The sequence below is a fragment of the Pongo abelii genome, chromosome 19 (genome assembly GCF_028885655.2).
Source record: "Pongo abelii isolate AG06213 chromosome 19, NHGRI_mPonAbe1-v2.0_pri, whole genome shotgun sequence".
NCBI classification, from domain to species: Eukaryota; Metazoa; Chordata; class Mammalia; order Primates; family Hominidae; genus Pongo; species Pongo abelii.
The window spans coordinates 76,727,749-76,754,119 of NC_072004.2; the positions used below are offsets into that span (position 1 = coordinate 76,727,749).

Genomic DNA, 26,371 nt, shown 5'->3' on the forward strand with positions numbered 1-26,371 from the left:
AACTACAACTGCGCTCCAGCCAGTTCCTTTTTTTTTTTTTTAAGAACTTGACAATTGATTCATATGTAATTCTATTCCCAAAAAGGAAAAATGTTTCTTTTGTTAGCTATTCACACTTTTTCTTAGTCCTTTGTAGTCTGACCTCTTACCTTTGTTACATTTGAAACTTCTGTTCAGTGTTTTTCTGGGATAGAAGAAATCTTAAAAAAAAATCTGTGGTTGGAGGGGGAGTCCAATTGCACATCTCCCCACAGCTGCACTGAGCATTTGAAAGGTATTCCTAGAGGGCAGGGAGTTCCCTCTTGGGAAACAGACTCCTGCTCTGAAACATATTTTAAAAGTTAGGTGTGTTTCTTACAATAAAAATTCATCTTCAGGAACTAAAGATGTTTTTAACGATTGTTTTCTAGATAACTTCGTATCTCCTGTGGGCCTACGAGAATAAAGTACATTTAACAAGTTAGTATAAATATGAATAGAAAATGAAAACCAGTCGAGATAGCTAATAATAACCACCTGAACGAAGCACCTGAAACAAAGTTGCGCCATCTTTTCTTAGACTCATGAAACTTTTGCAGATGTTTTGTTCGCATCTGGAGACCCAGATTCATCTAGAGATGATTTCAGGAATCAGCAGTACTCTTCATTTTTTTAGTTTTAGCACAACTTTGTTACTACAAAGAAGAAACTATATGACGGATACTGAGGCTAAAAAAAGCTATATTGTTGGTTATGTAGAGTTAATAAGCTATTTTTTAGTTGTTGAATTAACCTCAACTTGGTATCTTCTACTTTGCTGTGACTTTAGTAGACTTTTACACCTTCAACAGATGAAATAGGTGTCATTTGAACTCTGATGAATGGCCCTGTCCAGTCTCACAGCAATGCCTCACAGGCACCAGCACAGGGCACGCCTGGCCCAAGTGCCTATGATGGCCAGTGGGCTTGGGTCTTTTGGAACCCAGTGTACGTGGTTCTGGAAAACCCCATTCACTTCCTCCAAATGATGTGATCTGCTTTGTTTTGTGTGAGAATGCTGGTCAAGGAGCAGGTAACACATTCATTGACCTAGCAGAGCATTGATGAAGTGTGAAACCGAACACTGCCTTCGCATGAAGCAAGTGCAGCGTTGTTAGAAGGTACCATTAACCCATCTTCATTTCTTCTGATGTATTTAGATGGATCCTGAATACCGTGTGAGAAAATTCTTGGCCCTCTTAAGAGAAGAAGGAGCGTAAGTACACACAACATTTAATGACCATCAACCATACTTACCACCCTGTTAAATCCCTGTGCCTATTCTAAGAGTTGCTTTCCTAGATAAGTTTGTTTCCATTTATTTGAATTCTTCGCTGTGTTGTAGGTCCGAGAGACCAAGCAAGGAAGTTGGTTGTACTGTTGGTTTGCTCTCCCTGTCCTGCTTCGCAAAACTTCCTTGTCACAATGCAGGAAAAACTTAATGGTACATATTTATTGGAACCTGCTTTTACATGCATGGAGCTGTGACCATTTTCTTTTGTGAAGTGCTCATCTAATAGCAAATGCATAGTGGGAAATGTAGAATAACCATTAAGAAGCTTTTAGTGATCTTTTTTTTTTTTTTTTTTTTTTGATGACTAGTTTTTTACAGACCCTCATCTGGTTTTTCGTGTTTTGGTATTTCTTTTGCAGTAGCCCCCTTGATTTTGATTGAAAATGAACTATTTGAAACACACAGTGACCAAGGGAAGTGACCAAGGTGAAGATGGCCTGGGATCTTCACTGTCTTACTCAAGATACTGGACTAAGTGGAACGTTCTCTACCTTCAACACGTGCTCGCTCTGCATGATTAGTGCAATAAATCTCCCTTCCTTATGCGTACTGAGATAGCTTAGTGTCTCGTGGAAGGTGTCAATTTGGTTTAGAATGCTGCGCTTACCTTCCCATGCAGGCTAAAGTGATTCCTTCTTGCTCAGTCCCTCTGTGTGGGAACCATCCAGTACTTGTGGACACTACACGTTTCAAGCTCTCTACTAGCACCATCACCCCTGAAAACTCTCAGTCAGTGTCATGAATGTTGCATGACAACAGCTGGCCGATTAGAAGGCAGACTTTCTACCTGCAAACCTGGCTTAGTAAATCGAGGTGTGGGCCAGAGATCCTCTGACAGCTGTCCTGAGCTAACACTAAAAGGTCACTGGGTGTTTGGTTAAAGGTCTCCTACAAGACTGGTATTCTCTTTGCCTGAAGAAACAAGGCATTGAATCTCTAAAATGCTGTTCTCAATCATTGTCAGAGATATTTTCAAGTTGCAGTCAGATCTTTCTTAATAGAAAGTCAGATGACTACAGTGTTGGTTGTGACTTCCCCTTAGTATAACTAATTTGCTCTGTGGTAAGAGATATGCTCATTATTACCACTTAGTAGATGTTATTAAAAACATGTGAAAGATAGGTATGGAAAAAGCGTACACCCCCAAACAGAAAGGAGTTATTAAAGTAATTTACAAACCTCTCGGCAATACTTAGTGTCCAACTCCAAGTGGGTCAATTCCTTAGTATAATATTAAGGCTTATTAGTATCACTGCTTTTTCCTTAGCTTAATGACTTACTTAGAATTTATCCTTTATTTTAAATGATCTGTACTATCTAGTGTCTAAATAAAACACTATTCTCCAGAAAAATCAATCATTTTCTAGCCCTCTCCCTCAGTCCTTTATTGTCCATTCCAATACACTGAACACATTTCCTTTACCCTCCACACACTTCTTCCAAAAGGAAGCACCCATTGAGTCCTTTTGAGGGTGATTTGTCTTATAACTGACTGACTTAGCGGGAATTTAATTAGGTCATAGTTGGTGATGAGACTTATGGAGCGTGCCTCTCTCTCCCCACTGCTACTTAAAATGCAAGGACAAGCAATTAGAAGCCATCCTAAGGTGTTTACCCCACACGCCATCCATGAGGCTTGTGGCCACAGTGGCACTTGGGTGTGGCTCCTCTGTTATTTGTCTCCATGTGAGAAAGCAGATCATCTCCAAATCTTGCTATTTGTATACTTTTGGTGGAGACTTGGATGTCATATCTTCTTTGTTTTGGGTTTTCTTCCCTAGCTTATTTTGTGGCTTTTAAAGAAGTGGATTGTATTGTGAGATCCTGTGATTCCTGGTGGCCAGTATCCTGGATTCCTGTAAGATCTTGCCTCTTTCCTCCTCATGAAAGCAGCACACATTGTGTTAACTTATGTCTCTTGTTAAATGAGCTTAATGTCTTTGTGTTTTGTCCAAAACTATATTGAAAAATATATTGTTTAATGCAAATGAAGGAATGCAATAAAGAGTAAATATACTTGAAAATGTTCTGTAGACCAGTGTTTCATATAGAACGACATGAACAGCTAATAGGAATGGAGGAGGGGGCTCAGGAAAGAAACCTCTCCTTGTTTTGTTACAAGTAGCATAACATGAGGGATGATTTTTATTTTAAAAATCTCTTATTTAGAAAGTACAGTTATTTAAAAACAGATCATTAGAGTATCAGAAAAAGTTAGTATACAACCATCTTTATGCTTTATACTTATTTATCTTACTAAAAAAAAAAAAAAAAAATGCCTGGCACGGTGGCTAATGCCTGTAATCTGAGAACTTTGGGAGGCTGAGGTGGGTGGATCACTTGAGGTCAGTAGTTCAAGACCAGCCTGGCCAACATGGTGAAACGCCGTCTCTACTAAAAATGCAAAAAACAGCCGGGTGTGGTGGCACATGCCTGTAATCCCAGCTACTCAGGAGGCTGAGGCAGGAGAATCGCTTGAACCTGGGAGGCAGAGGTTGCAGTGAGCCGGGATCACGCCACTTGCACTCAGCCTGGGCAACAGAGCAATACTTTGTCTCAGAAAAAGAAAAAAAACATCAACTCAGGTACCTAAACCACAAACAAGGTTAGTAATAAACCAGAAAGGAGAGTTGCCACTCAATTAGAACTACTCCTTTCTGTGAAATGTACAAACCAAGGAACTTAAAGGCGCTCAGTGAGATTGCTTCACATGGTTCACTTTTGTATCCTCCATAGTTTTTTACATTTTTCTGAGCTATCAGATCTCTTAACCTCCTAAACCTTGATCCTTAGCATTGGCTCAGGTTAGGACAGGAGGCAGCTCAGAAAATCCACAAGGCCCTGTGGGGAAGAGGCCAGCTTCAAGAACTTCCACAACGGGAGTTCCTGGGAGGAGGACTGTGAGGCCGACCTGGTCCCTGCATAGCCTTGAGAAGGCGGGTTCTTGAAGCTACCCAAATATTCTTCAAAGCCAGTGCTGTACAGCAGAGCGTATGAGATTACAGAACAGCCTGTGAAGAAGCAAAGGAGACTCCAGCTAGCTGCTGCCTTAGGTTTCTTCATCTATGGGTGAATTGTTAACCGGCTATTTTTTTGTCATAAGATGTTTTTGAGATCAAAACCTCAAAAGAGGAGGTTATTTTATCCTTTCTAAATTTGTACATTTTCACTGGGACACTTTTTTTTTTCAATGTCACACAGAAAAATTGCATAATTGTGATTAAAGTCGGAAATATGTTTTTACTTTAAGGCTGTCTTTTCATATCCTAAAAATTGCAGCCTCCCCTTTAAAAGTTTCAGCAACAAGTCACAAAATCATGGAGTAGATTGAAGTGTGTACAATAATCAAATCCTGATCAACAGACTTGTTGAAACAGTGAGTCAGCTATAAACAACCACCCCAGCCCAAACACAGAAGGTGAAAGCAGGATTTCATTTTCCTTGCCTGACAACTTGGTCCATAGCCTCTTTAAAGAAGTGACTGGGGACGGCCGGGCGCGGTAGCTCACACCTGTAATCCCAGAGCTCTGGGAGGCCGAGGCGGGCAATCACCAGAGGTCAGGAGTTCGACGCCAGCCTGACCAACATGGTGAAACACCGTCTCTACTAAAAATACACAATTAGTCGGGCGTGGTGGCACATGCCTGTAATCTCAGCTACTTGGGAGGATGAGGCAGGAGAATTGCTTGAACCTGGGAGGCAGAGGTTGCAGCGACCCAAGATCACACCACTGCACTCCAGCCTGGGCAACGAGAGCAAAACTCTGTCTCAAACAATAAAATAAGTGACTGGGGAAGGGTGTGTATGAGAGTTCAAGAAAGCAGGTAAATTGCAGAATTTATTGCAAAATGATGTAGAGTTTCTCATCAGCTGGCAAGCCGTACCGAGACTGGGTCCTGGAGATGAGCCCACAAGGGTGTGTGCTGGACGGGCACCATGGCATGAAGATGCGGGAGATAGCGCCTGTGATTGGCAAGCATCCCAAGTGGGTGAAGACAAAATATCCAGGGAGGGATCATGTTTGAAATTTTCCCAGCGTAGACGCCACACAACTTCTATCTCACTATTTTGGGAGTATAAGATTAATGGTAAGAAATTTTTGCCTCCTAGAAAGTTCTCTGTTAAACTAGGAGAAACAGTGGCAGTGTAGCAGCAATGCGTAGCTGCACTGACTTCACTCGAGTGTGCAGACCAGCCACACACACGAGAACATGTCCCTGTGCCCAGGGCCACCACGGGAGACAGCATTAGATAACACCAAGAATCATGTCGCCATCATGTTTCCTTGCTTTTCTGCTTTTTCCCTACCTTCTTTCCTTCCACCTCTTTGTACCTCATCCCCTCATCCTTGAACTGTCTCACATGCTTTCCTTCCCTTCTTTCTTCATAAAATAATATTGCTTTGAAAGATAACTTCTCATTATGTTGTCTCTTTCAGATTTTTAAACAACGTCCTCTTGTGTTTAGACGTTTGTAAGTACTTACACATAGGGAGAAACTCCATGTTCAAGCACAGCTATAAACTGTATGCTCCTTAACCATCAAATAAGACTGGGCGGGGCGTGGTGGCTCACCCAGTAATCCCAACACTTTGGGGGGCTGAGGTGGGAGGACCCCCTGAACCCAGGAGTTTGAGACCAGTGGGCAACACAGCAAGACCCCATCTCTACAAAAGATTTTATTTTTAATTACCATAGTGGAGTGCGCCTGAGTCCTAGTTACTTGGGAGGCTGAGGAGGATTCATTTGAGCCCAGGGGGTCAAGGCTGTGTTGAGCCATGATCATGCCGCTGTACTCCTGAGTGACATAGAGAGACACTTGTCTCTTAAAAATTAAAAACTAATCATAGGATTACAAATCCTCTTCATTAGTATGAATAGGGACCATTTAAATATTTGGCAATCTTATTGATTGAAAAAGAACTGGCCAGGCGGGGTGGCTCATGCCTATAATCCCAACGCTGAGAGGCTGAGGTGGGAGGATCACTTGAGGCTAGCAGTTCAAGACCAGCCTGAGCAACATAGCAAGACCTCATCTCTAACAAAAAAAAATTAAAAAATTAGCTGGGCATGGTGACACATGCCTATGGTCCCAGTTACATGGGAGCCTGAGGTAGGAGGTCACTTGAGCCCAGGAGGTCGAGGCTGCAGTGAGCCGTGATCACACCACTGCACTCCAGCCTGGGCAACAGAGGAAGACTATCTCAAAAAGAAAAAAAAAAGGAAAAACTACCCAGAATTCTGGGATAGGTAAGTTCAGTCGAGCATCCCTAATCTAAAAATCCAAAATCTGAAAGGCCCTAAAATCTAAAACTTTTCAGCACCGACAGGATGCCACAAGTGGAAAATTCCACACCTGACCTTGTGTGACAGGTGGCAATCAAAATTCAAAATGCAGTCTAAACTGTTTCATGCACAAAATTATTAAAAATATTTTATAAAATTACCTTCAGGCTATGTGTGTAAGGTGCATATGAAACCAATGAATTTCGTGTTTAGACTTGGGTCCCATCCCCAAGACACCTCATTGTATATATGCAAATCTTCCAAAGTCTGAAATATTTCTGGTCCCAAGCATTTCAGAAAAGGTGTAGTCAACCTGCATTACCTTTATGCAAAAGAAAAATAAAAAGTCGAAATGAAATAAAAATGACCAGACCGTAAGATGTAGAGGAGATCTGTATCTTGTATGTGTCCAATGCGTTGTACAGCTGAAGCGTAACAGTTTTTGTGGTTTCAGCTTTTCAGGGGCTAAAGACACATCATGGACAAAACATGAACTTCTGGTGGCTATTCCTAACCTCAGGTCAGAGGTCTGAATGTAGTGCAGAGCAGCCTGCCTCCACCATAGGCGGCTCATGGCTTTATTTTCCTGTTTTCTTTTCTTTTTTTTCTTTCTTTTTTTTCTTTTGAGATGGAGTCTCGCCTTGTCGCCCAGGCTGGAGTACAGTGGTGCGATCTCAGCTCATTGCAACTCCGCCTCCCAGGTTCAAGTGATTCTCCTGCCTCAGCCTCTCGAGTAGCTGGGACTACAGGCGTGCACCACCATGCCCAGCTGCTAATTTTTGTATTTTTAGTAAAAACGGGCTTTCACCATGTTGGCCAGGCTGGTCTCGAACTCCTGACCTCAAGTGATCCACCCACCTCGGCCTCCCAAAGTGCTGGGATTACAGGCCTGAGCCACCGCACCCAGCCTGTTCTCATTATTTCTCTTTGTAGTGAGGTAAGATTTGTTCCTAATTGAGGTAGATCAGGAGAAAGAAAAAGAAAAAACATTTTTGTTATTCTCTGAAATAATGTGCTGAATAAACCAAAGGTGACATTTTATGGGTAGGTCTGAAAACTAAAGGATTGTCTGTTGTCATAAAACCAACTTGTGGCATCTCATTGTTGAGAAGGCATAACCTGTGAGCTTCCAGTGGGTCCTGTGAAGCGGCGATCTGAGAGGGTGCCCATCCCCAGAGCATGCCCACTGGCAGGCACTTTCTATGCAAACCCCAACCCAACTTCAAATGACACTTGTTCCAGACAGCCCACAGCCCAGGGCACACCCTTTCTTCTTGTAGACCAACCTACCTCCTCTACAGCTTAGCTCTCACAGTGGAGCTAGCAGGGGACAGACCATTTTCAGTCAAGTTTCATTTTCAATAGAGAAAATCCTATTTTCCCATTAAATGGAGTTGAAAACATAGTGAGGAGGGGATTAAGGCAGTGGCCACCCCTGCGGTCTGCTGGCCTTGGGCCACATCTTTTAGGAGTGCCTGTGACATTAATTTATACACTGAAAATACTTGAGTCTGTGAAATGAATTACTACCCAAGTTGTTGTTTTCTAAAACTGGAAATTCATTGTTAGAAGTTAACTTAGAACAAAAGAAGCCTTTAAGAATGTCCTGTGGTGTATCAGACCCACTGTCCGTGACATCTCTGATGATCTTGCTTAGAGAACAGAGGAAATGACCTTCACTTGGTCATTTAATTAGCTGAGGCCACCATATTCAGAATCTCGTATCCTTGACCTCCCGAGCATTAATCTGGAAACTCCACACAGTGTACAATGTATCCATTTTAGGTTTGTTTACCTTCTCTTTAATGACTTAACAGAAAAAAACTGCATGATGAAATATATTTTCTCCAAATATATATATATTTATATAATATATAATCTTAGTTAACTCAAAGGTATATACATTGTATAATAAATAATATTTATAAAAAGAGACTTTTTGAATATAAAATCAAAAAGATCAACAACTTCTACAACTTTTTACAAAACTTTGGATACAGCAGGTTGGTAGGGAATTTCGGTTGGATACTATCACCTGACTACGGCGAGAATCATTACAATGCACTCATGTACTAGTATTCAATAATTACTTGTCAGCTACTTGAATACGCCCCAGAAACATGACTTTATCACTTTTAATATAGAATACATAGATATGAAAAGATTGTTTTGAAAATTCGTATCCATTCTGCTGAAGTAGTCTCACATAAAGCAAGCATTATCCAGTTGACATGATTTAAAACTTTTCAGTCTAAGGTGAGATGGGGAGGGGCATTTCAGACTCGGCGGAGGGGTGAGATGTGTATCTTTAGCAGGGCTTGTGGCCAGCAGATTTAGGAGTGAAGGCGGGCTCCTGGACGACCGTCTTGGCAAGCCTGCCTGCACCAGCTGGGAGATCGCTGCCCCGGTATTTTAGGTCAGGGTTAGGTAGACCCCAGAGAGAAGGGGGGAGAAAGAAAAATCTTTGTTCTGCTCATTACCCCGCTGCATCTCTTCTTTCTGATTCTCCCTAAGACAGTTGTTGAACCAATTTCATACTGTGAAATCCATGTGCCTCCCTTTTGCTAGCTTTCTCTAGGACCCTCGGCTGGACCAGTACGCCTCAGGGAGAACTCAGCCGTGAGATGCTTCACCCAAGGGAGTAGGTGCCTACTGGTTCCCCTTTGAACTTCTAATCCAGATCCTTGGGAACTGCATGGATGGAAGTTGTCTCAGCATGCAGGTGAGGGAGGAAGAGCTGGGGGAAAGAACTCTGTGTCTGTTTCCTCACATCGGCCCCAGAGAGGAAAGGACACAGTAAGACGGGTCCGTATTGGAGAGGAAGCAAAGGGATGGTTTTCATCCTCCCCATCCGCTGGTCACAAAGTTGGAATTTCAGGAATTGATGGCTCCTCCCTCATGGACCCTTTGTCTAACTTATACTAAGGTAACCTGGAGTCCAGCTGCTCTACCTGGAGTTATTTGTACAGAGAATCTGCAGGTGAGCAGGGCTGGGAAGGACTGAATGGCCCCTTCTGAAGATACCGCTTCTTTATTTAGGAAGCCATTTGAGCTAGAGAAGACTTGCCCCCTTACATAACCTATTTACAAGGTCCACTACCACCAAAAAAAACAAAAAAAACAAAAAAAAAAACTGCATTGACGGTGGAAACTGCAGAATGGTAGAAAAAGATTTTGAGATCTGACTGCCTCTCGTGCAGAACAGGGTTATAGAGAAAATGAGACTGAGAAGAACACATGGCTGCTCTTCAAACGGCTAACCAGGCCACCCTGAGCTGCCAGTTCTTCCAAACTCCAAATCCTACTCTTAACAACTGCCGCGGACCTCCCTACCACTTCATCCTAGCTAAACCTATGGCTTTTATCAGAATGAGAAATTAGCTCAAATTTGAATGGGAGTAGACCAAGAAAAGGAGACTGCAGGGGTGTGTCCTACTTCCGGACTCCCACCTCCAGGCGTCTTGGAATGTCACCAGAAGCAGCAGTTTGGAAACAGAACCTTGCCCATGCTGATGTCTTGACTGCCAGGCCGAGAGCTCACATTAGCCCAGCCTGTTCTGTTGGAGTTGAATTTTTTTTCATTTTTATTTTCTTTAACATGTGCAAAGATAAGCCTCAGGTCTGTTCCTATCAGACCCTAGAGAACTAAAAAGAAAACCCCCTTCTTTAAAAACCACACACCATCCAGAGTAGGGTGAGAAATGTAAGATGAGAGAGAGGGAGAGCCTCCCCGTCCACAGGCGAGTTGGGTCTGGGTCATTTACCACGCGTGCGGCTGGTGACAGTTCCTTGCTGTCTGACGCTGAGGGCTGTGCCCGGCTCTAGGTCCTGCTTCCCATGAGACTTCGCTGAATCCGCCCAGCCACACACTTCACCCCTTCCCAGCGCCCTTGGGGAAAATCAAGAGGAAGAATTAGAAACATAATTATGTTCCCAGAGACCACCCATTGGGGTTCAAAGATCAGAGGCTGCTGATGGATCTGAACATGTCCCTGGGGGCTCAGAGGTGATGAGGACTTGGGTGGTTTCTCCACGCTCTCCTCTGCGCTTTGGGCCTACGTTGGGGGAGGTCGTATGATTCGCAGGAGCAGTAAGGCTTTCGGGTCCACAGAACGGGATCGAAATTCTACCTCCCCCACCTCTAGCTGAGGGCCTTGGGCAACAGGAAGCCCAGGAGCAGGTCACTCAGGATGGGAGAAATGGTGCCCGGCCGAGGGCCCAGTCCCCAACTCCGAGTCAACTGCTGTGCTGGGCTCACGCCAGGCATGCGCTGTGTTTTTGTACTGCACCAAATAGCTTGATAATGAGCTGTCCAAATGGGAGAAAGCCTACTTAATTACGAACAATTCCTTCCCATTGGAGCAGCGGTGTGTTCATTTTACTCATTTGCGTAGTCATATCTCACAAAGGGTTTGAGGCATTCCCAGTCAACCCCCAGCTCTTCTAGGGGGCTGACAAGGCCAAGATAAGACTACTTTACAGAGGCAGAAACAGGCTCAGCCAGATTGAAGGGACACATCCAAGGTCTCTCAGCAAGGCAGTAACAGATCCAGGACTTGGGCGCAGCCAGGCCACTTGACTCTTGCTGGAACCTTTCCAGTTCGCCATGTTCACAACAGCAGAGTGACGAGGAATAAATCTGGCACTTATAAGGCACCAAATCAATGGTTAGCCAGAGACACTGGGTAAAAGCTACAAAAAGCTACAGAAAAGGTGTTTTCCCCACAAAGGAAGGACACAAGCCATTTGACAGGTGCTCTCTCCTCACCGTGTGGAGGGCCCGGGGCCTGCTCTGCGACTCCCTTCTCTCTCCTGCCTGCACTGCCAAGACTGTCAGGAAAGACAAGAGAACAGCTAACGACTCTGTCCCCTGCCATCCCTGCCAGTGCGTCCCGCAGGCTCCCGTCTTGCCTAGCGGAGTCTCGGCCGAGCCTGGGCCCATTGCTCCAGAGCAGGCAGCTCGCCTGGGGAGGTGGCTCTGGGAGGTCAGCTCTGCTTGGCCCAGGAGCCTCTGTGGCTGCCCTGTGAGCACCTGGGCCCTGGGCCAGGCCCTTCATGTGCAGGGTCTCCAGTCCACAGGAAAACCCTACACAGAACACAGTTCTCATCCCCAGTTCACAAATGAAGAAGCCAGGGCTCAGCGAGGCAGAAGAGCTGGCCTGGGAGTGTTTATCAGAAGGGCACCATGTTGGCAGAGTGTCCTCCACTGGTCACAGAGTGAGGTCTCCAGAGCTTCCACAGAGAAGGGATTCAGGGTAGGAACCACTTAGACACAGCATCTTGAAACCATATCTATGTAGCATTTTACATAAGATTGAGGAAAAAAAACCACTCATTGTCCATTTCAGAAATGGGGAGAAAGAGGGCTGATGAAGAGTACTGATTCTGGCCCGGCGCGGTGGCTCACGCCTGTAATCCCAGCACTTTGGGGGGCCAAGACGGGTGGATCACTTAAGGTCAGGAGTTCAAGACCAGCCTTGCCAGCATGGCGAAACCCATCTCTACTAAAAATAAAAAAATTAGCCGATCATGGTGGTGGGCACCTATAATCCCAGCTACTTGGGAGGCTGAGGCAGGAGAATCGCTTGAACCCAGGTGGTGAAGGTTACAGTGAGCTGAGATCGCGCACTTCACTCCAGCCTGGGCGACAAAGAGAGACTCAGTCTCACAAACAAAACAAAACAAAATTCTGCTGGGCTCCCATTGTCACCACCACTGAACAGAGGAGGAAACTGGTGCTCCCAGGCCAGACAGCTGAGCGGACGAGTGGAGGCGCTGGATTCACCTTCGTCCTCTCCCACTCCCCACACTGCTTTTGTTCAGACACCGACAAAGGTAGTGCCACCTGCTGCCTTTCTGAACTCTCCTCACCAGGACAGAACTTGAGCTACACCGAGGGGCTTCCTAGATGGGCTGAGTCGCCCCTCAGCCAGAGCTCTTCTCCATGACGTCATGTACCTCCCATATCTCAGAGAGGCCCGTCCACTTCCCTCCCCTACTCCCTATGGCACAGACATGTGCCAGTAGCTCAGAGGTGCCCTATGGAACTGCAGGTAGAGGGGGCACTCTACCCTTTCACAGGCTGCTCTTGCCCATCAGCACCCCAGACAACAATGACCCAGCAGGGAAGTGCTTCCCAATTAACCAAGCCCTGTCCCCGGTGTCCTTTCATTTGTCCCTCACAGCATCTCTGGGGAGGATGACAGATGAGGAACCAGGTCTATGAAGAATTTCTTGCTTGGGTCACACGGTTGGCAAGTGGTAGGAGCTGGAGCAGGGCAGAGCCTAATTCCAACACCCGTGCTTATGCCTCGACACACTAGGCTCTTTCTCAGTGGAGAGAAAAGGAAGAAATGGCACCCCAGCCTTAAAAACCTTCCACCCCGGGGGTCCAGGACCACTCTTCATCCATGCTGACCTGTCCCGGGGTGCTGTGGAACCCAGGGCCAGTGCATAGCGCCTCCCACGCAGGCCACCTCTGGGAAGCTTGGGAACAAAATCCACCAGCCTTTGATCCCTTGATTACTCATCCCAGCCACTCTGAACTTGAATCCCTCCTGCTCCTCGTCATCATCCATAAACTCGGTGAGAGTGCTCCCCACTCCACCCAAGCTTCAGATCTGTCAGGATATGGGTTGATATGCCGCTTCCCCCCACCCACCTCCCTGAGGTTGGTAAGATGTATGCTTGTGCAAGAACTTGCCCTCTAAGTTCAAGGTGGATGCACACTGACTCTGCCTCGGGGTAGAGGAAACATTTTGGCTCACTGCTTGAGGTATTTAAACTGCCCCCCGCCCCTCACCACCATCACCACTTTATAGTAAGAAAGCTGAGGCCCAGAAAAGTGAAAGAACAGGAAGTTACCGACAAAGTTAGGACCAGACGTCAGGTCTCCCAGCTTCCAACCTCACATCTCCAAAGAATGCTCAAGAATGACAGCTAGCGGCTATGCAAAAATTTGATCTGGCTCATAACTAACTTGTGTAAAAATGTTAATCAATTGCTGGCAGCTAATGTGCACACACTGAATTTTGTTTTTTTGGTTTTTTTGTTTGTTTGTTTGTATTTTGAGATGGAGTCTCGCTCTGTCGCCCAGGCTGGATGGAGTCCAGTGGTGCAATCTCAGTTCATTGCAACCTCCATCGCCCAGGTTCAAGCAATCCTCCTGCCTCAGCCTCCCTAGTAGCTGGGATTACAGGCACCTGCCACAACACCCGGCTAATTTTTGTATTTTTAGTAGAGACGGGTTTCACCATGTTGGCCAGGCCGGTCTCAAACTCCTGACCTCAGGTGATCCGTCCACCTCGGCCTCCCAAAGTGCTGGGATTATAGGTGTGAGCCACCGCGCCCGGCCAACACTGGGTTTTTATCTGTGCTTTGTGCAATCCACCAAGTCTCTGCCCAAGGACCATTCCCACGGAAGCTTGAAAAATCCTGGCTTCCTATTTTGGCTGTGGGAATTTGTGTGTCTTGGATAGCTTAGAAACAGAAGGGGGTCATCATGAAGAAGAGATGGGCAAACAACCCCATTCCCTGCGCCCAGGCTCCCAGCCTCCCCCGCCTTCCCAGAGCCTTACCTGGTGCCCTACTTGCAGGTGTGCACGTCGTAGATGCGAATACACTCCTGGCAGCTGACGTAGCAGCACCAGTGGAAGATGCAGTGGCATTTTTCCTTCCGCTTCTCCGTCCTCGTGTTGTGGCCCCGGCCACAGCAGAGCAGATCGCAGCCATCGATGCCGTGGGAGGTGACATTGCAAGTCCGGTCCCTTGTGCCAAAGGAACCCGTCTCTGGGTTAGGCTCACAAAAGTTGGGGGAGTTCTCATAGTAGACCAGGTCCCTTTCGGTGGGTGGCTTGAAGAGCGAGTACTTGGCCCGGAGGGTCTCCACCCAGCCTCGGGACTCACGGTGCTTCTCTACTACCATCTCCGAGGCGCTGTCATACTTGTCCTTGAGGAAGTCGCCGATGGCACGGAAGTCAGGCTGCGCCCACCAGCAGGTCTTCACCTCACAGCTGCCTGACAGCCCGTGGCACTTGCATTTGAGGTGCATGTGGTCCAGGATAGTCTGGGGGAGAGGAGTGGCAGCTGGCCGCCAGACCGACCCCACGAAGGGGCACATCCAGGCCTTCCCTCTCTACCACTGTCCACCCCCTTCCCTCCAGCCTTCTCTACGCCTCTGTGACAGGAAGAGAACTGATGGGGACTGAGGCAAGACCTAAAGAATAGTGACCATGTTTCCCTCCCCCTTCACACCCCAAGCATGGGTAGACAGCATGTCCACTTCTCACAGCGCATGAAATACGAGTTGTTCCCCGGGCGCAGTGGTAATCCCAGCACTTTGGGAGGCTGAGGCGGGAGGATCACCTGAAGTCAGGAGTTCGAGACCAGCCTGGCCAACATGGCGAAACCCCGTCTCTACTTAAAATACAAAAATTAGCTGGTGTGGTGGCGGATGCCTGTAATCCCAGCTACTTGGGAGGTTGAGGCCGGAGAATTGCTTGAACTCGGGAGGCGGAGGTTGCAGGGAGCCGAGATCCAGCCACTGCACTCCAGCCTGGGCGACAGAACGAGACTCCATCTCAAAAAAAAAAAAAAAAAGAAAAGAAAAAAAGAAATAGGAGTTATCTCCGTTTAACACATGGGGAAACTGAGGCTGGGAACTTAACGTGACTCACCCTAGATCATACAAGCATAGTAAGGGAGTGGAGGCTGAGTTCAAAGCCAGGTTCCCAGGACTTGACAGCCCTACACCGCGTGCCAAGGTGCACAGGATGGGTGGGTGGTACCTGATCCCACGGGGTGGCCATGCTCCCAGGCCGACTCATCCCGGGTGGGGTGGAGTCCAGGAACTGCCCAAAGAGGAAGGAGGGTGGACAGACGAAGTGGCTGTGGGGTGGGGAGGAGGCCAAGCCTGGCCAAGGGGAAATGGAGCCCGCGACCCACAGGGCTGCCGGAAGGGGTGGGGTGGGGACCAGGGCAGCTCAGGAGGGGAAGGGTTGGGGCGGGCGGGGGGCTCCCTGCAGGGTTTGGGGAGGGCAGCCGGGCTCACCGTGCGGCCCGCCTCGTTGTTGTGCTTGTTCATGGCCGAGCGCGCGTCCGGCCTGTTCTCGCGCGCATCCGCGAACTCCCTGGACACTAACACCCCGAAGTCAGCGTCCTCGCTGCAGCCGCCCCACTTCCAGCCTTCGCCAGGCGGCCCCTTATGATGCGAGTCACAGCCGCAAATCGTGGAGGTGCCCTCGGCGCAGGAGCGGGTGACGGCGAAGGCCACGCCGGCCGAGGCGATGGCGTGCACGAAGGCCGACTCGCGGGTGGCTGCGGGGAGGTCGTGGGGAGGCAGCACTCAGGACCCGGCCTGGTAGCGCCTGCCCTGCCTCCACCTCCCAGGCCAGGACGTGAGGGGAACGAGGGCAGGAAGAGTTGAAGAGCTCACTTGCCTCAGCCCTGAGGCAAGAGGGAGGCAGCTTCCCCACCCTCTTTGGCTGGTTTAGACCCAGCTGGGTAGCCCCACTTCACAGATGAGCAAACTGAGGCCCTGGGCTGCTGATTAGCCCAGGGCCTCAAATGCCACAGGGCAAAGCAGTGCCTGTTAGAAACTGACGCCGACACCAAAGCTCTGGCAGGTTGCTGCAGAGATAAGGCAGCCACTTCTGTCCTGGTCCCACACCCCCTGCCCTCCACCTTCCCGAAGTCCAGAGACCACCCTGCACAGGCCTGAGCCCTCCCACGCCTGAGTGAGCTCCAGGTCTGTGAGGAGGGAGGCCTGGGAATCTACAGCCTAAACCTGCCCAGGCCCACCCCTTCCGCACCTGGATGCATAAGGACGGCCGGCCCCTCTCCTTTTCTCGGTCTCAGTCGCCCTTTTTGTAAAATGGACACGGCTTCCCTCCACTCCTAGAGCCCCTCACCAGGAGGGCAGTGGCCCGTGCCTCAGTCTCCCCATCCCCATTCTCCTGCCCTCACGCCCAGGCACGGCCAATCCCCTCCCAGAAGGGTAGGGACACCGGGCAGTTCCCCTGGTTCTGTCCCAGGGTCCAGCGCAGGGAAAGGAGAGACTCTCAAGGATGTGCTCCAGCCTCCTCACAACGGTCATCGTCTCTGCATGTGCTTCATTCACATAGAAAGTTTCACTCATTTTATAGATGTGGACATTGACGATTAGGGAGGCCAAGGCCTGCAAGACCTGCAGCCCAACCATCTCTCTCCTCATGGCAGGACCGGGGAGCCCGAGGCGACTTGCCACCTGACACAGGCTGTGAAACGCCGGGCCGGCCTAGTCGGCAAAATTGGTCATAAATGCGACCAAATTTATTTAGAAGCCAGGCGCCCGCCTCCTCTCCTGGGCTGTGGGGCGAGTGCCGCAAGAAGGAAGCCCGGGACCCCTCGCGGCTCCCGCGGCCGCTCTCCACGGCCCCCACGCCCTCCTGCGCTACCTACAGAGGGGCCCGTCCCACTTCCAACGACCGGAGGGCGGAGAGTGCGGAGCTGGTCCCACCCGCGCCCCGCGCCTGCGCTGCCAGGGCCGACCGAGGACGGCGGCAAAGGAGCCCGAGGTCCCGCGTCCAGTTGTGCTGCCGGCCCCGGGGTCCCCGCCACGCCGCTCACTCGCCCCAATCCCAGACGCCCCAGCCCTGGGGGCGCCCCGGGGAAGAGGAGCCGAGGGTGGGCTCGCAGGGCGGGCGCCCCTCGTTTCCGGCCGGCCTGCGGCCTCTCGCGGCGGCAGCGGCGCCCGGGCCCCGGGCCGCGCTGGGTTCCCAGCCCCGGGAACGCGGGGGCGGCGGGGGCGGGGCGGGGATTAGCCTGGGAGCGGCGCTGACAGCCCTGCTGTGCCTTCTCCGTCCGGCGGGGCCCGCTGGGCCGCTCAATCCGCCTTTGTTCGCGCGGTGTCACACCGCATTACCCGCATAATGCGGCCGCCGGGCCCGGGCCGCCGGGCCGGCCGCCACCGCGTAGCAACGGGCGGCTCCCGCGGCCGGGCCGCGCCCCCGGCCCCGGCGCCGGGCCGCGAAATCCCCATTGAAGCGGCGCCCCCCGCCCCCGCGCCGCGCCGAATGGCCAGAGGGCGTGTGAATGGCGCGGCGACCGCAGCGGGCGCGGGGCCCGGGCCGCGCGGTGGGGGGGCGGCGCTCGGGCGCTTTTCAGGCCGCCCAGGCTCCTCCGGCGCCCGCCCCCGCCCCCGGCCCGCCCCGCCCCGCCTGGGGAAGCGCCTCGGGCCCGCCGCGCCGCCGCCGCGCCTCGCCCCTTCCGGCCGCCGACCCCGCCGCCCCCAGACTCGCGGAAGACGCGCGCCCCGGGCTTCCCGACCCGCTGCGCCCGGGGTCTCAAAGCGGGGGGCAGAGATTAACCCTTGGCCGCCCACGCGGCGGGGGTGTGAGGAGTCGCCGGGGGCGGGGTGCAAACGTGGGGCCGGAGCTGGGCGCGAACCTGGGTTCAAGGTCCGGGCTCTGGGCACCGACCGGGGCGCATATGCGCTCGCGGCGTCTTCCGGGATGCTCTCCTCGCCGCCGCCAGCAAATTCCCAAAGTCTCGGGCACACATCGCCCTTCCCCCCGCAACCCAAACTTGTCCTCGGGCCATCTAGGGACCGGGGCGTGTGCCAGAACCTACGGCGGTGACTTAAAACGTTCAACGCGGGGTAAATGGGTAGCGCACCCAGACCTGCTTTCCCCTGGCTCTTGGCCGGAGACGGGAAGAGCGATCAGAGGTGACTCGCTTTTGGGGAGCGCGTCTAGACGCAGGGTTGTTTGATTCAGCGCTACCTGGCCCGAGGAGGGGCACCGGAAAGCGCTGAGACCAACACACCGACCAGAACGAGTTTGAAATGCAGACCGCCGCCACTTGGCCCCAATTAAGAGGCCAAATCTTTTATGTCAACAAGGAATAATTAGTTTTGGCAACAGAAGCGTAAACAGAATCATCATCCATTGATTTGCTAATTACCCTCCTGTCCCATGACAATAGCCAGCACTTTTTCTGTAGGTGGGACAGACCCTGTGCACCTGAGGCGCCGGTAAAGGGGAACTGCACTCTAAAATGGGGGTGGTCAGCTTCCCCCCACCCCACCCAGCACCCCACCTCTTCACCTGAACTTCAGATCCCTTTTCTTTCTGGCTGTACAGGCAGCTCTCATTCATTCCCTAGCTTCTAATAGGAGGGAGGCCCAGGCTCAGCGGTTTGGGTGGCAGAGCAACTCTGGCGGTGGCCAGCCCGGCCAGGATCGTTAAATTCCTGGACACTGCCATTCCACAAAGAGCTGCCCATCTTCCACCCAGTCCATGAGCCCCCAAGTCCCCTTCTTGGGAGCAGTTGTCCCACTTAGCCTCCCTCCCAGGGTCTCCAGGTTCAAAGTCAAATCATGTGGTTCCCTGTCCACTTGAGGCACAGCCAGTTAGACTCCCAGGCTGCAAGACGGCTGGAAAGTTACCCAGAGGCCAGAGCACCCTCTAGCCCCACCATGATTCCTGGGCATATCCAGCTGACAGGGCATGAGGATGAACAGAAACCCAGAGGGGCTCTTGGGGGCAACGCAGTACTACCACAGCACCAGTCAGCTTCCTCAGCTACTGAGGACTTTCTAGGTGGGAGGGACCTAGGGGTGGCAATGCTCTCACCCCCACCCCAAAGCGGTATTTGCATAGCACTTAACACAGCATTGGGGAAATGTCACAAATGTCCACAGCGGGAGCCTGAGGCTCCCACTGTGCAAAAACCAGGAAGGAAGTCTGTGGCGTTCTTGGTGTCGGCCCTCAAACCTCAGGATCCTGGAGCATCTCAAGGCGGCCCAGCCCCCAGTAGCACCTGGGAAGGTGTGGCAGTCATGCAACCAAATTTATCACCCTCCCAGAGGGACCCTGGCTTCAGAGAAGAGGCACCCTGACTGGGGTGGAAGGGCATACAGTCCTGATCCCTCCCCCCACCCAGCCCCTCACCCCCCTCCCCCTCAGCCCTGAGGCAGTACCTTTGTCAAGGACAGGCCCAAAGATGGCCAGGCTGTCATCTATGGTGGTGCAGTTCCAGCGGCGGCCCCGGAACTGGTGCTGGCACTCCTGGATGCCCAGCTTCACGCCCTCGGCCACGCTGGGCATGATCTCGATGTAATTGCGGCAGAAGCGCAGTTGCTTGGGGACCAGGCCTGGGATGGAGCCGCAGAGCAGGGGCTGTGAGCCCAGAGATGTGTACTGCTGGCCCAGGGCCAGGGACCTGCAGGCAGACAGAGGGTGGTAACACTGTAGGCACAAAGCACAGAGCCCAGCCTGGGCACCATGGCCACTTTGTGAACCCTCCGGGGTAGGTGGAGAGGCAGAGGGCCTGTGCCCTGGCACCTGAATGTGCTACCTTTGACCTCGGGAGCGTGCTACCCCTCAAAGCGCAGAGCTCTGACCCAGGCAAGTCAGCCCTCTGGCTGCATCCAGCTTGCAGGGGGATGGGACTAGCAGAAACCGCTTGTGGGGGCCCTTGGGGGCAATGCAAAGCCATGAAAAGAGGTTTGGACTAGAAAGATGGTATTTGGGGCCCAGATCCAGTCCTTTCCAGGTTCTGGGTCCAGCTTCCCTGATGGGCATTGAAGAGATCAGGCTGGGCAATTTCCAAGGCAGTCCAGGATACTGGGGCCACATGGACCCTTCCAGTGACTCATGGGACACACGCGCGTGCACACACACACACACCACCCTTGGCAATGCCCTCAGCCTCTTCCCCGAGATGCTGCCAGCCCAGCCCAGAGCCTCCCAGTGTCTCCCCAAGGAATTGCTGGCTTGCACCAAGTCCTTTGTCTACCATGGCCTCCATGACCATCTTTCCAGTTTCCTAGAAGTTTCTAGAGCTCCACCTCTTTTCTCATGAGAGACTGGAACTTGGCTTTGTTTCAAAACAAGTTTAGCACAGAGTCAGAAGGGAGATCTCAGATCTCACTGCCCACACCCAACAGCAGGTGACTGGTCAATTCACTCCATTTCTCTGCCCCTCGCTTTTCGATCAATATCCCATCAACTCTCTCAGGTTTTATAGTCAACAACAGAAAGAATGACCTTATGGGGATGGGGCAGAAGAGTTTAAAATACTAGAAAACCAAGGTAGGAATTACGACTTTTCCGTTCCCTCCCCTCAGCACAGGAACAGCAGAAATGACATTTTGTGGGAGAACCTGAGAAAATGATCCGTGAGTGTGAGTGGCCTTCAAGGACAATTGCAATCTGCTCTATGACCAGGGGCAGTGCGAGCTGGAAGAAGGGGCCCATCTCCTCTCCCTCTGTGTCCAGCACTGACCAAGGCTTTAGTCCAGCATTGGCCTAAGTTAAGTTTCCCACAAAAAGTGATGGGCAAAAGCCTCAGAGAGAGGGGCCGGGAGAAGACCCCATGGGGCAGGGTCCAGCTTTTTTGTGTGCTTTTTAGTACACAAAAGCTTCTGGGCTGGACACAGGGCCAAGCCAAACATCTGCCATTTAGCCACTGTTACTGCTTGCCAGGCACTTTGTATGCAACATTTCTGATCTATTCCCAAACATGAAGAACATCACTATCTCCTGGACTAGGAAACTGAGGTTTAGAGAGTGAATTAGCTTGCCTAAGGTCTGTGGCGGATCAGAGAGTGCTGTGTGCCTTCCCCTGGGTCCCTCCTCCATACTTAAGCTTGATGTTGGCCTTGGCCAGCTGGTGGAGATTCCAAGGCACAGAGCTCCCTGGGCATCGTGCAGGGGCATGCTACCCATCCACCTTGGTTGTCTTCGGGCTCAGTTGTCAGGGGGAGAGGCAGTTTCTCCTTTTTCCATTTATTTATTTTGGGTGGAGGAACTGAGGAGCCAGATCTGGGAGTTTGGATGGTAACATTTGTGAGACATTCCAGGTCTTAAGCACTGAGCTTTTTCTAAAGAGAAAGAAGGAGCAGCCAGAAGTTCTTTTTTTTTTTTTTTTTTTTTTGAGACAGATTCTGTCTGTCGCCCAGGCTGGAGTGCAGTGACGCGATCTCGGCTCACTGCAAGCTCCACCTCCTGGGTTCACGCCATTCTCCTGCCTCGGCCTCCTGAGCAGCTGGGACTACAGGCGCCCGCCACCACGCCCGGCTAATTTTTTGTATTTTTAGTGGAGACGGGGTTTCACCACGTTAGCCAGGATGGTCTCGATCTCCTGACCTTGTGATCCACCCACCTCGGCCTCCCAAAGTGCTGGGATTACAGGCGTGAGCCACCGCACCCGGCCCAGAAGTTCTGATTTATCGGTGGTAATGGCTAATTACTGATTTCCCCAGTGCGTGGCCCTGGGCAGAGCCTTTTCCTTGGGTTTGCCTCATTTAGTCCTCAAAATAGCCCCAGCACAAAGTAGGGTCATTATTAGCAGCCCCATTTTACAGATGGCTTAGCCTTGCAGGTTGATGAAGCAGCCCAGACCACAGAGCTCCTATGGAATTGCTGGTTGGAACCCAGGGTGTCAGACTCCAGAGCCCATGGGGGTCATCACTGTGTGACCCTGCTTGCTGGGCAGTGCCTGCCTGGGTCTTCATGGGGTGAAGGTGGCTTCAGGCCTGGCCCATCCACACCCTGGGCCTCCATACTGAGCGTGTGCCTGAGTGGGTAGAGTCAGTGAGCCCAGAGCCCTGATGGGCACATGGCGCACACAGCACTGCCCATGCTCTGTTAGAAGCAGGTTAGAGTGATCATATAATCCCTGTCGTTTATTATGGGCCTATCATGTGCTGGGCACAGTTCTGGATGCTTGTGTCTGTTACCTTATGTAATCCTCACAGCAGGTCCGTAATAAGAACTTCATTATCATTGCCATTGTCCCATTTCCAAGATGAGGAAACTGAGGCCAGGGAGCTAAGTACCCTGCCCTGTCTGCTGGGCTGCGAAGGTCCCCGTTGAGCCTCCCTGCGGGCTCAGGCTGCCCCTCCCGTGCTCTTGAGCAGCATGTCCAGCCCAGCCCTGCTGTGCCAGCTGCCCCCACAGCCCTGCAATCACTGGAGGGGAACCTGAGGGAGAATTCAGTGCAGACAACTTGGCCTTGCACCATCCTAGATGGGCGGCTCAGGAACAAGACCCAGGGAAGAAACCTGGGCTGTCCCCGCTCTTTCCTCTGGTGTTTGGGACCCAAAGCCCTATATGGGACCACTGGAGCGGAGAGCTGAGGCGGGAGTGAGAGGCACTCAGAGACCCTTCCTCTGCCCTCCTCCTCCCCCTCCCATTGCCTTCCCGCCTCCTCCTTCCTCCCCCTCTCCCAGCCCTTGCTTGACACCTTCTGCAGGCCTGGGCACCCTCAAGCTAAACTGGAGGCTGAGTCCTGGTCCAGCAACAGAACCCACAGGAGGAGCCCTAAGGGAGCACAAAGCCCATTATACAGATGAAAAACAGAGGCCGACCACGCCAGGTGGCTCATGCCTGTAATCCCAGCTACCCAGAAGGCTGAAGCAGGAGAATTGCTTGAACCTGGGAGGTGGAGGTTGCCGTGAGCCAAGATCACACCACTGCACTCCAGCTTGGGAGACAGAGCGAGACTTCATCTCAAAAAAAAAAAAAAGAAAGAAAAAGAAAAAGCAGAGGCCGTCAAAGAGGACCAACTTGTGCGAGGTCACACAGCCATATCCACAGAGGAGCCAGGCCGGCTGGCTCGGGGGACTGAGGAGTCAGGGGGCCCATGCTGGCAAGGCGGCTCCTCACCCAGCTCTCCAAGGGGCTCCCTGCTTCCTGGTTTCACCAGTTACCTCCCTCAGGGTCCCAGGTGGGTCTTCGCAGCCCAGCAGAGCACCTGAGCTCTGGCACACTGCCTGTATGGCTTGATTGGCCGCAAAGGTCGGAGTGCTTCCCAGACATCTCCAGGAAGAAGATGCCACTGAGCCCTTCCTGCTGTGCAGACACAGTCTCTCTTCTGCCCCACGGGGATTTCCTTCTGTCCCTGCAGTTACATGGATACTGGCAATCCTAATGACAACTATTGATGTAGCACTTGCTCTGTGCCAGTCACTTCAAATACATAATCTCACTGAATCCTCACAACAACTCTGGGAGGTGGGCATTGTTGTCCCCGTCTTACAGATGAGGAAACTGAGGCATGGAGTAGTTGGGTGACTTATGCAAGGAAGTGGCTGAGCCAGAATTCAAGCCCTGGGTTTGTCTGACTCCCAATGTGATGTCCTCTGAGAACAATTCCTGAGTCTCAGTCATGGTGAGCTGTTTTCCCTCTTTCCACCAAACCCTGTCTCCTTCCTGTTGCCCAGGTCCCACCAACTGTGGACCTGGGAGCCATGGTGCCAGGGTCCCATCCAGCTCTACCACTTCCTAGCTGCTGATCTCAGCAATTTTCTTAACTTCTCTATACCTCAGTTTCTTTATCGGTAAAATAGACACGACAGGAGGAATAGGTGACACAATCCAGTGCATGGCACGTGGGGAGCCCTTGCTAGATGGTGGTTGCTATGGTTACGGTGTGTTTGGAGCTGTCCCCAGCACTTTGTTCCCTGCCTTGTCACCAACCTCATTTCTCCCATCCTTGCATCCCTGACTTGGTAGAACACATCAGAAATCTCAGCCCCTTCCTATCCAACACTGGGGAAGGATGCCTGGATCAGACCTCAGTCCTCACAGGGGTGGCAGAACAAAGACAGTTGTGATCTGGATGAGGGTTCAAGGTCACTCAGAGTGCGGGCAAAAGGACAGTTTCAGGATGTTCCATTCAAAGGCTTCGGTTCCGATGGGGACATCCTGCGAGTAATTAGCAAGGCCTCTGGCGATGGGGCTTAGTTCCTGGGCCAGTGTCGGAGACTAATGAGGCTGTGGCCATGGGATTGATTTCTGCAGGATGGCTGCCCTTCCCCGAACATGCCCGGCCACCCCCATCCTGAGCCTCCTGCCCGCACACTGCTGAAATTCCACCATCGCAGACACATTACTTTAACTCGCCACTCCTATTCCCCATTATTGAAGTATGCGTTCCACTGAGGGAGGCGACACAGTGACTCTCATGCTACTCGATTCTTTGTGCCAAAGCGTGCGTGGCTTTGACGGATTTGCCTAGCCAGCTGAACGACTCCAGCGGGGCTGTTTCACTCTTCTGCGCATTTGCACATGCTGAGCCCTCAGCTCGAAGCACCTCTCCACTGCCCGGCCCCCGGCAACCATCCTACACCATCCTTCGAAACCTGATTCCTAGGTTGCCACCATTCTAAAGGCTTCTGTGAGCTCCAGACAGAAGTCACCTCTCTTCCGCCTGAATCTTTCCTGTGCCTAATTCAAACCTTCTTATCCCAAAGTGCTGAACTGATTTGTTTCCAATTCCATCTGGCTATGCCGGCCTCAGTCTCCAAGAAGCGAGGTAGTGGTAGTGTGTTCTCCAGTTATTCCCCAATCCCTACCCCATCTCACACACACACACACACACACACCAGCCCACTCGGCCTTCCAAAGGGCCGGGCACATGCTAGGTATTCATGATTCTGGAGGAAAGGAATGAAGAACTCTTCCAAAGGACGAGCCTGATGCCCCTCACTCGCCAGACCTCCTGGCATCCGGAGCTTCCGCCTACACACAGGACAAGACTCCTTGGTTCCGCTGAGGAAGTTCCTGCGTTTAGGATCTGAGATGATGGCCAGGCTCCCAAGGGGGATAGAGACCTGCCTGGCACTGACAGCTGGTGAGGGGGAGGGCAGAGGACCCTGCCAGGCCTTCGCAGCTGGGCCAGGGGCTATTTATACCCAGCTCCTGGCCCGGCCCTTCCCTTCCCTAGGGCCCTGCCACCCTCCTCCTGAAGCAGGCTCATCCTCCACTCCGACCACCCACTGCCCAGCTGGGCCGAGGACACACACGGGCAGCCAGGCGGATGGGCTGCGGGTGCCCTGCACAACAGGCTGCTTGTGGAAACTTTGGTGTTGACCCCTTGGAGTGAAATATCCCTCCACAAATAGGCCAGACCTAAACCTCGTGCATGGCCTTATCTAACTCCCATCCCTACCCCAGTTTTTTGCCTCTACCCTGATAACACCTGCTGTGGCCAGAGGGCTGCAGGAGGCCTGCATGGTGAGCGCAAGGCAGAGAGGACATTTTTTTTTTCTTTTTTTGAGACAGAGTCTTGCTCTGTTGCCCAGGCTGGAGTGCAAAAGCGTGATCTTGGTTCACTGCAATCTCCGCCTCCCGAGTTCAAGTGATTATCCTGCCTCGGCCTCTCAAGTAGCTGGGATAAGAGGCATGTGCCACCACGTGCAGCTAATTTTTGTATTTTCAGTAGAGACAGAGTTTTGCAATATTGGCCAGGCTGGTCTCGAACTCCTGACCAAGTGATCCACCTGCCTCTGCCTCCCAAAGTGCTGGGATTACAGGCGTAAGCCACCATGCCCGGCCATAGAGAACATTTTTAGAGAACATTTTTAATCAGTCAATTCAGGTCAGCCTGGATGCTGCATTGACTTACGCACCTAACATGTAGTGAGACACCTAAAGGCACCCTGTGCAGTGCGTCCCGCCTGATCTGACACTGGGATTGTTAGCCTCAGATGCTGCCGTCCACCCAGTGATGGCCAATCCCCTGCTGATGGGGGTCCAACTGTGCTGCCAGGGACACCCACTGCGCTGCCAGCGTCCACTCCCCTGAGTGATCCATTAGAGTATGCAGTCCTGCACCCAACCAGGTGGCCTCCCAAATGGAATCACACACAATCTCCCTCCTCTCCCCTACATACAGAACATATGAAAAGAGGGCCCTGTCCCTCAAAAAGTTAAACATAGAATCACCCTATAATCCAGCAATGCCACACCTGGTATACACCCAAAAGAATTGAAAATGGGGACTCCGG

At 51.5% G+C, this 26,371-nt stretch overlaps 2 protein-coding genes across 8 annotated transcripts in view; one reads left to right on the plus strand and one right to left on the minus strand.

The window, feature by feature from the left end:
- The window catches only part of NSF (N-ethylmaleimide sensitive factor, vesicle fusing ATPase), a 165,991-nt gene extending 162,655 nt beyond the window's left edge, over positions 1-3,336 (plus strand). The window contains 2 exon segments of the mRNA NM_001133578.1: positions 1,179-1,234; positions 1,672-3,336. Of these exon segments, the coding sequence (NP_001127050.1) occupies positions 1,179-1,234; positions 1,672-1,693 (78 nt within the window). The 3' untranslated portion in view covers positions 1,694-3,336.
- The window catches only part of WNT3 (Wnt family member 3), a 62,455-nt gene continuing 38,893 nt past the window's right edge, over positions 2,810-26,371 (minus strand). The window contains exons 2-7 of one of the 7 annotated variants that reach the window (XR_010138001.1): positions 19,556-19,797; positions 15,647-15,912; positions 15,384-15,446; positions 14,175-14,662; positions 11,366-11,427; positions 2,810-10,486 (exon numbers count right to left, since the gene is read on the minus strand). Coding sequence is in view for 4 of the 7 variants with exons in the window: in XM_063718246.1 (XP_063574316.1) it covers positions 14,183-14,662; positions 15,384-15,446; positions 15,647-15,912; positions 19,556-19,797 (1,051 nt within the window). In the remaining 3 variants the exon portion in view is untranslated. Of the gene's footprint in view, positions 10,487-11,365; positions 11,428-14,174; positions 14,663-14,961; positions 15,176-15,272; positions 15,447-15,646; positions 15,913-19,555; positions 19,798-26,371 lie in introns of those variants that run through there. The other 6 variants (XR_008515636.2, XM_063718246.1, XM_002827391.5 and 3 more) reach the window with 6 other exon arrangements.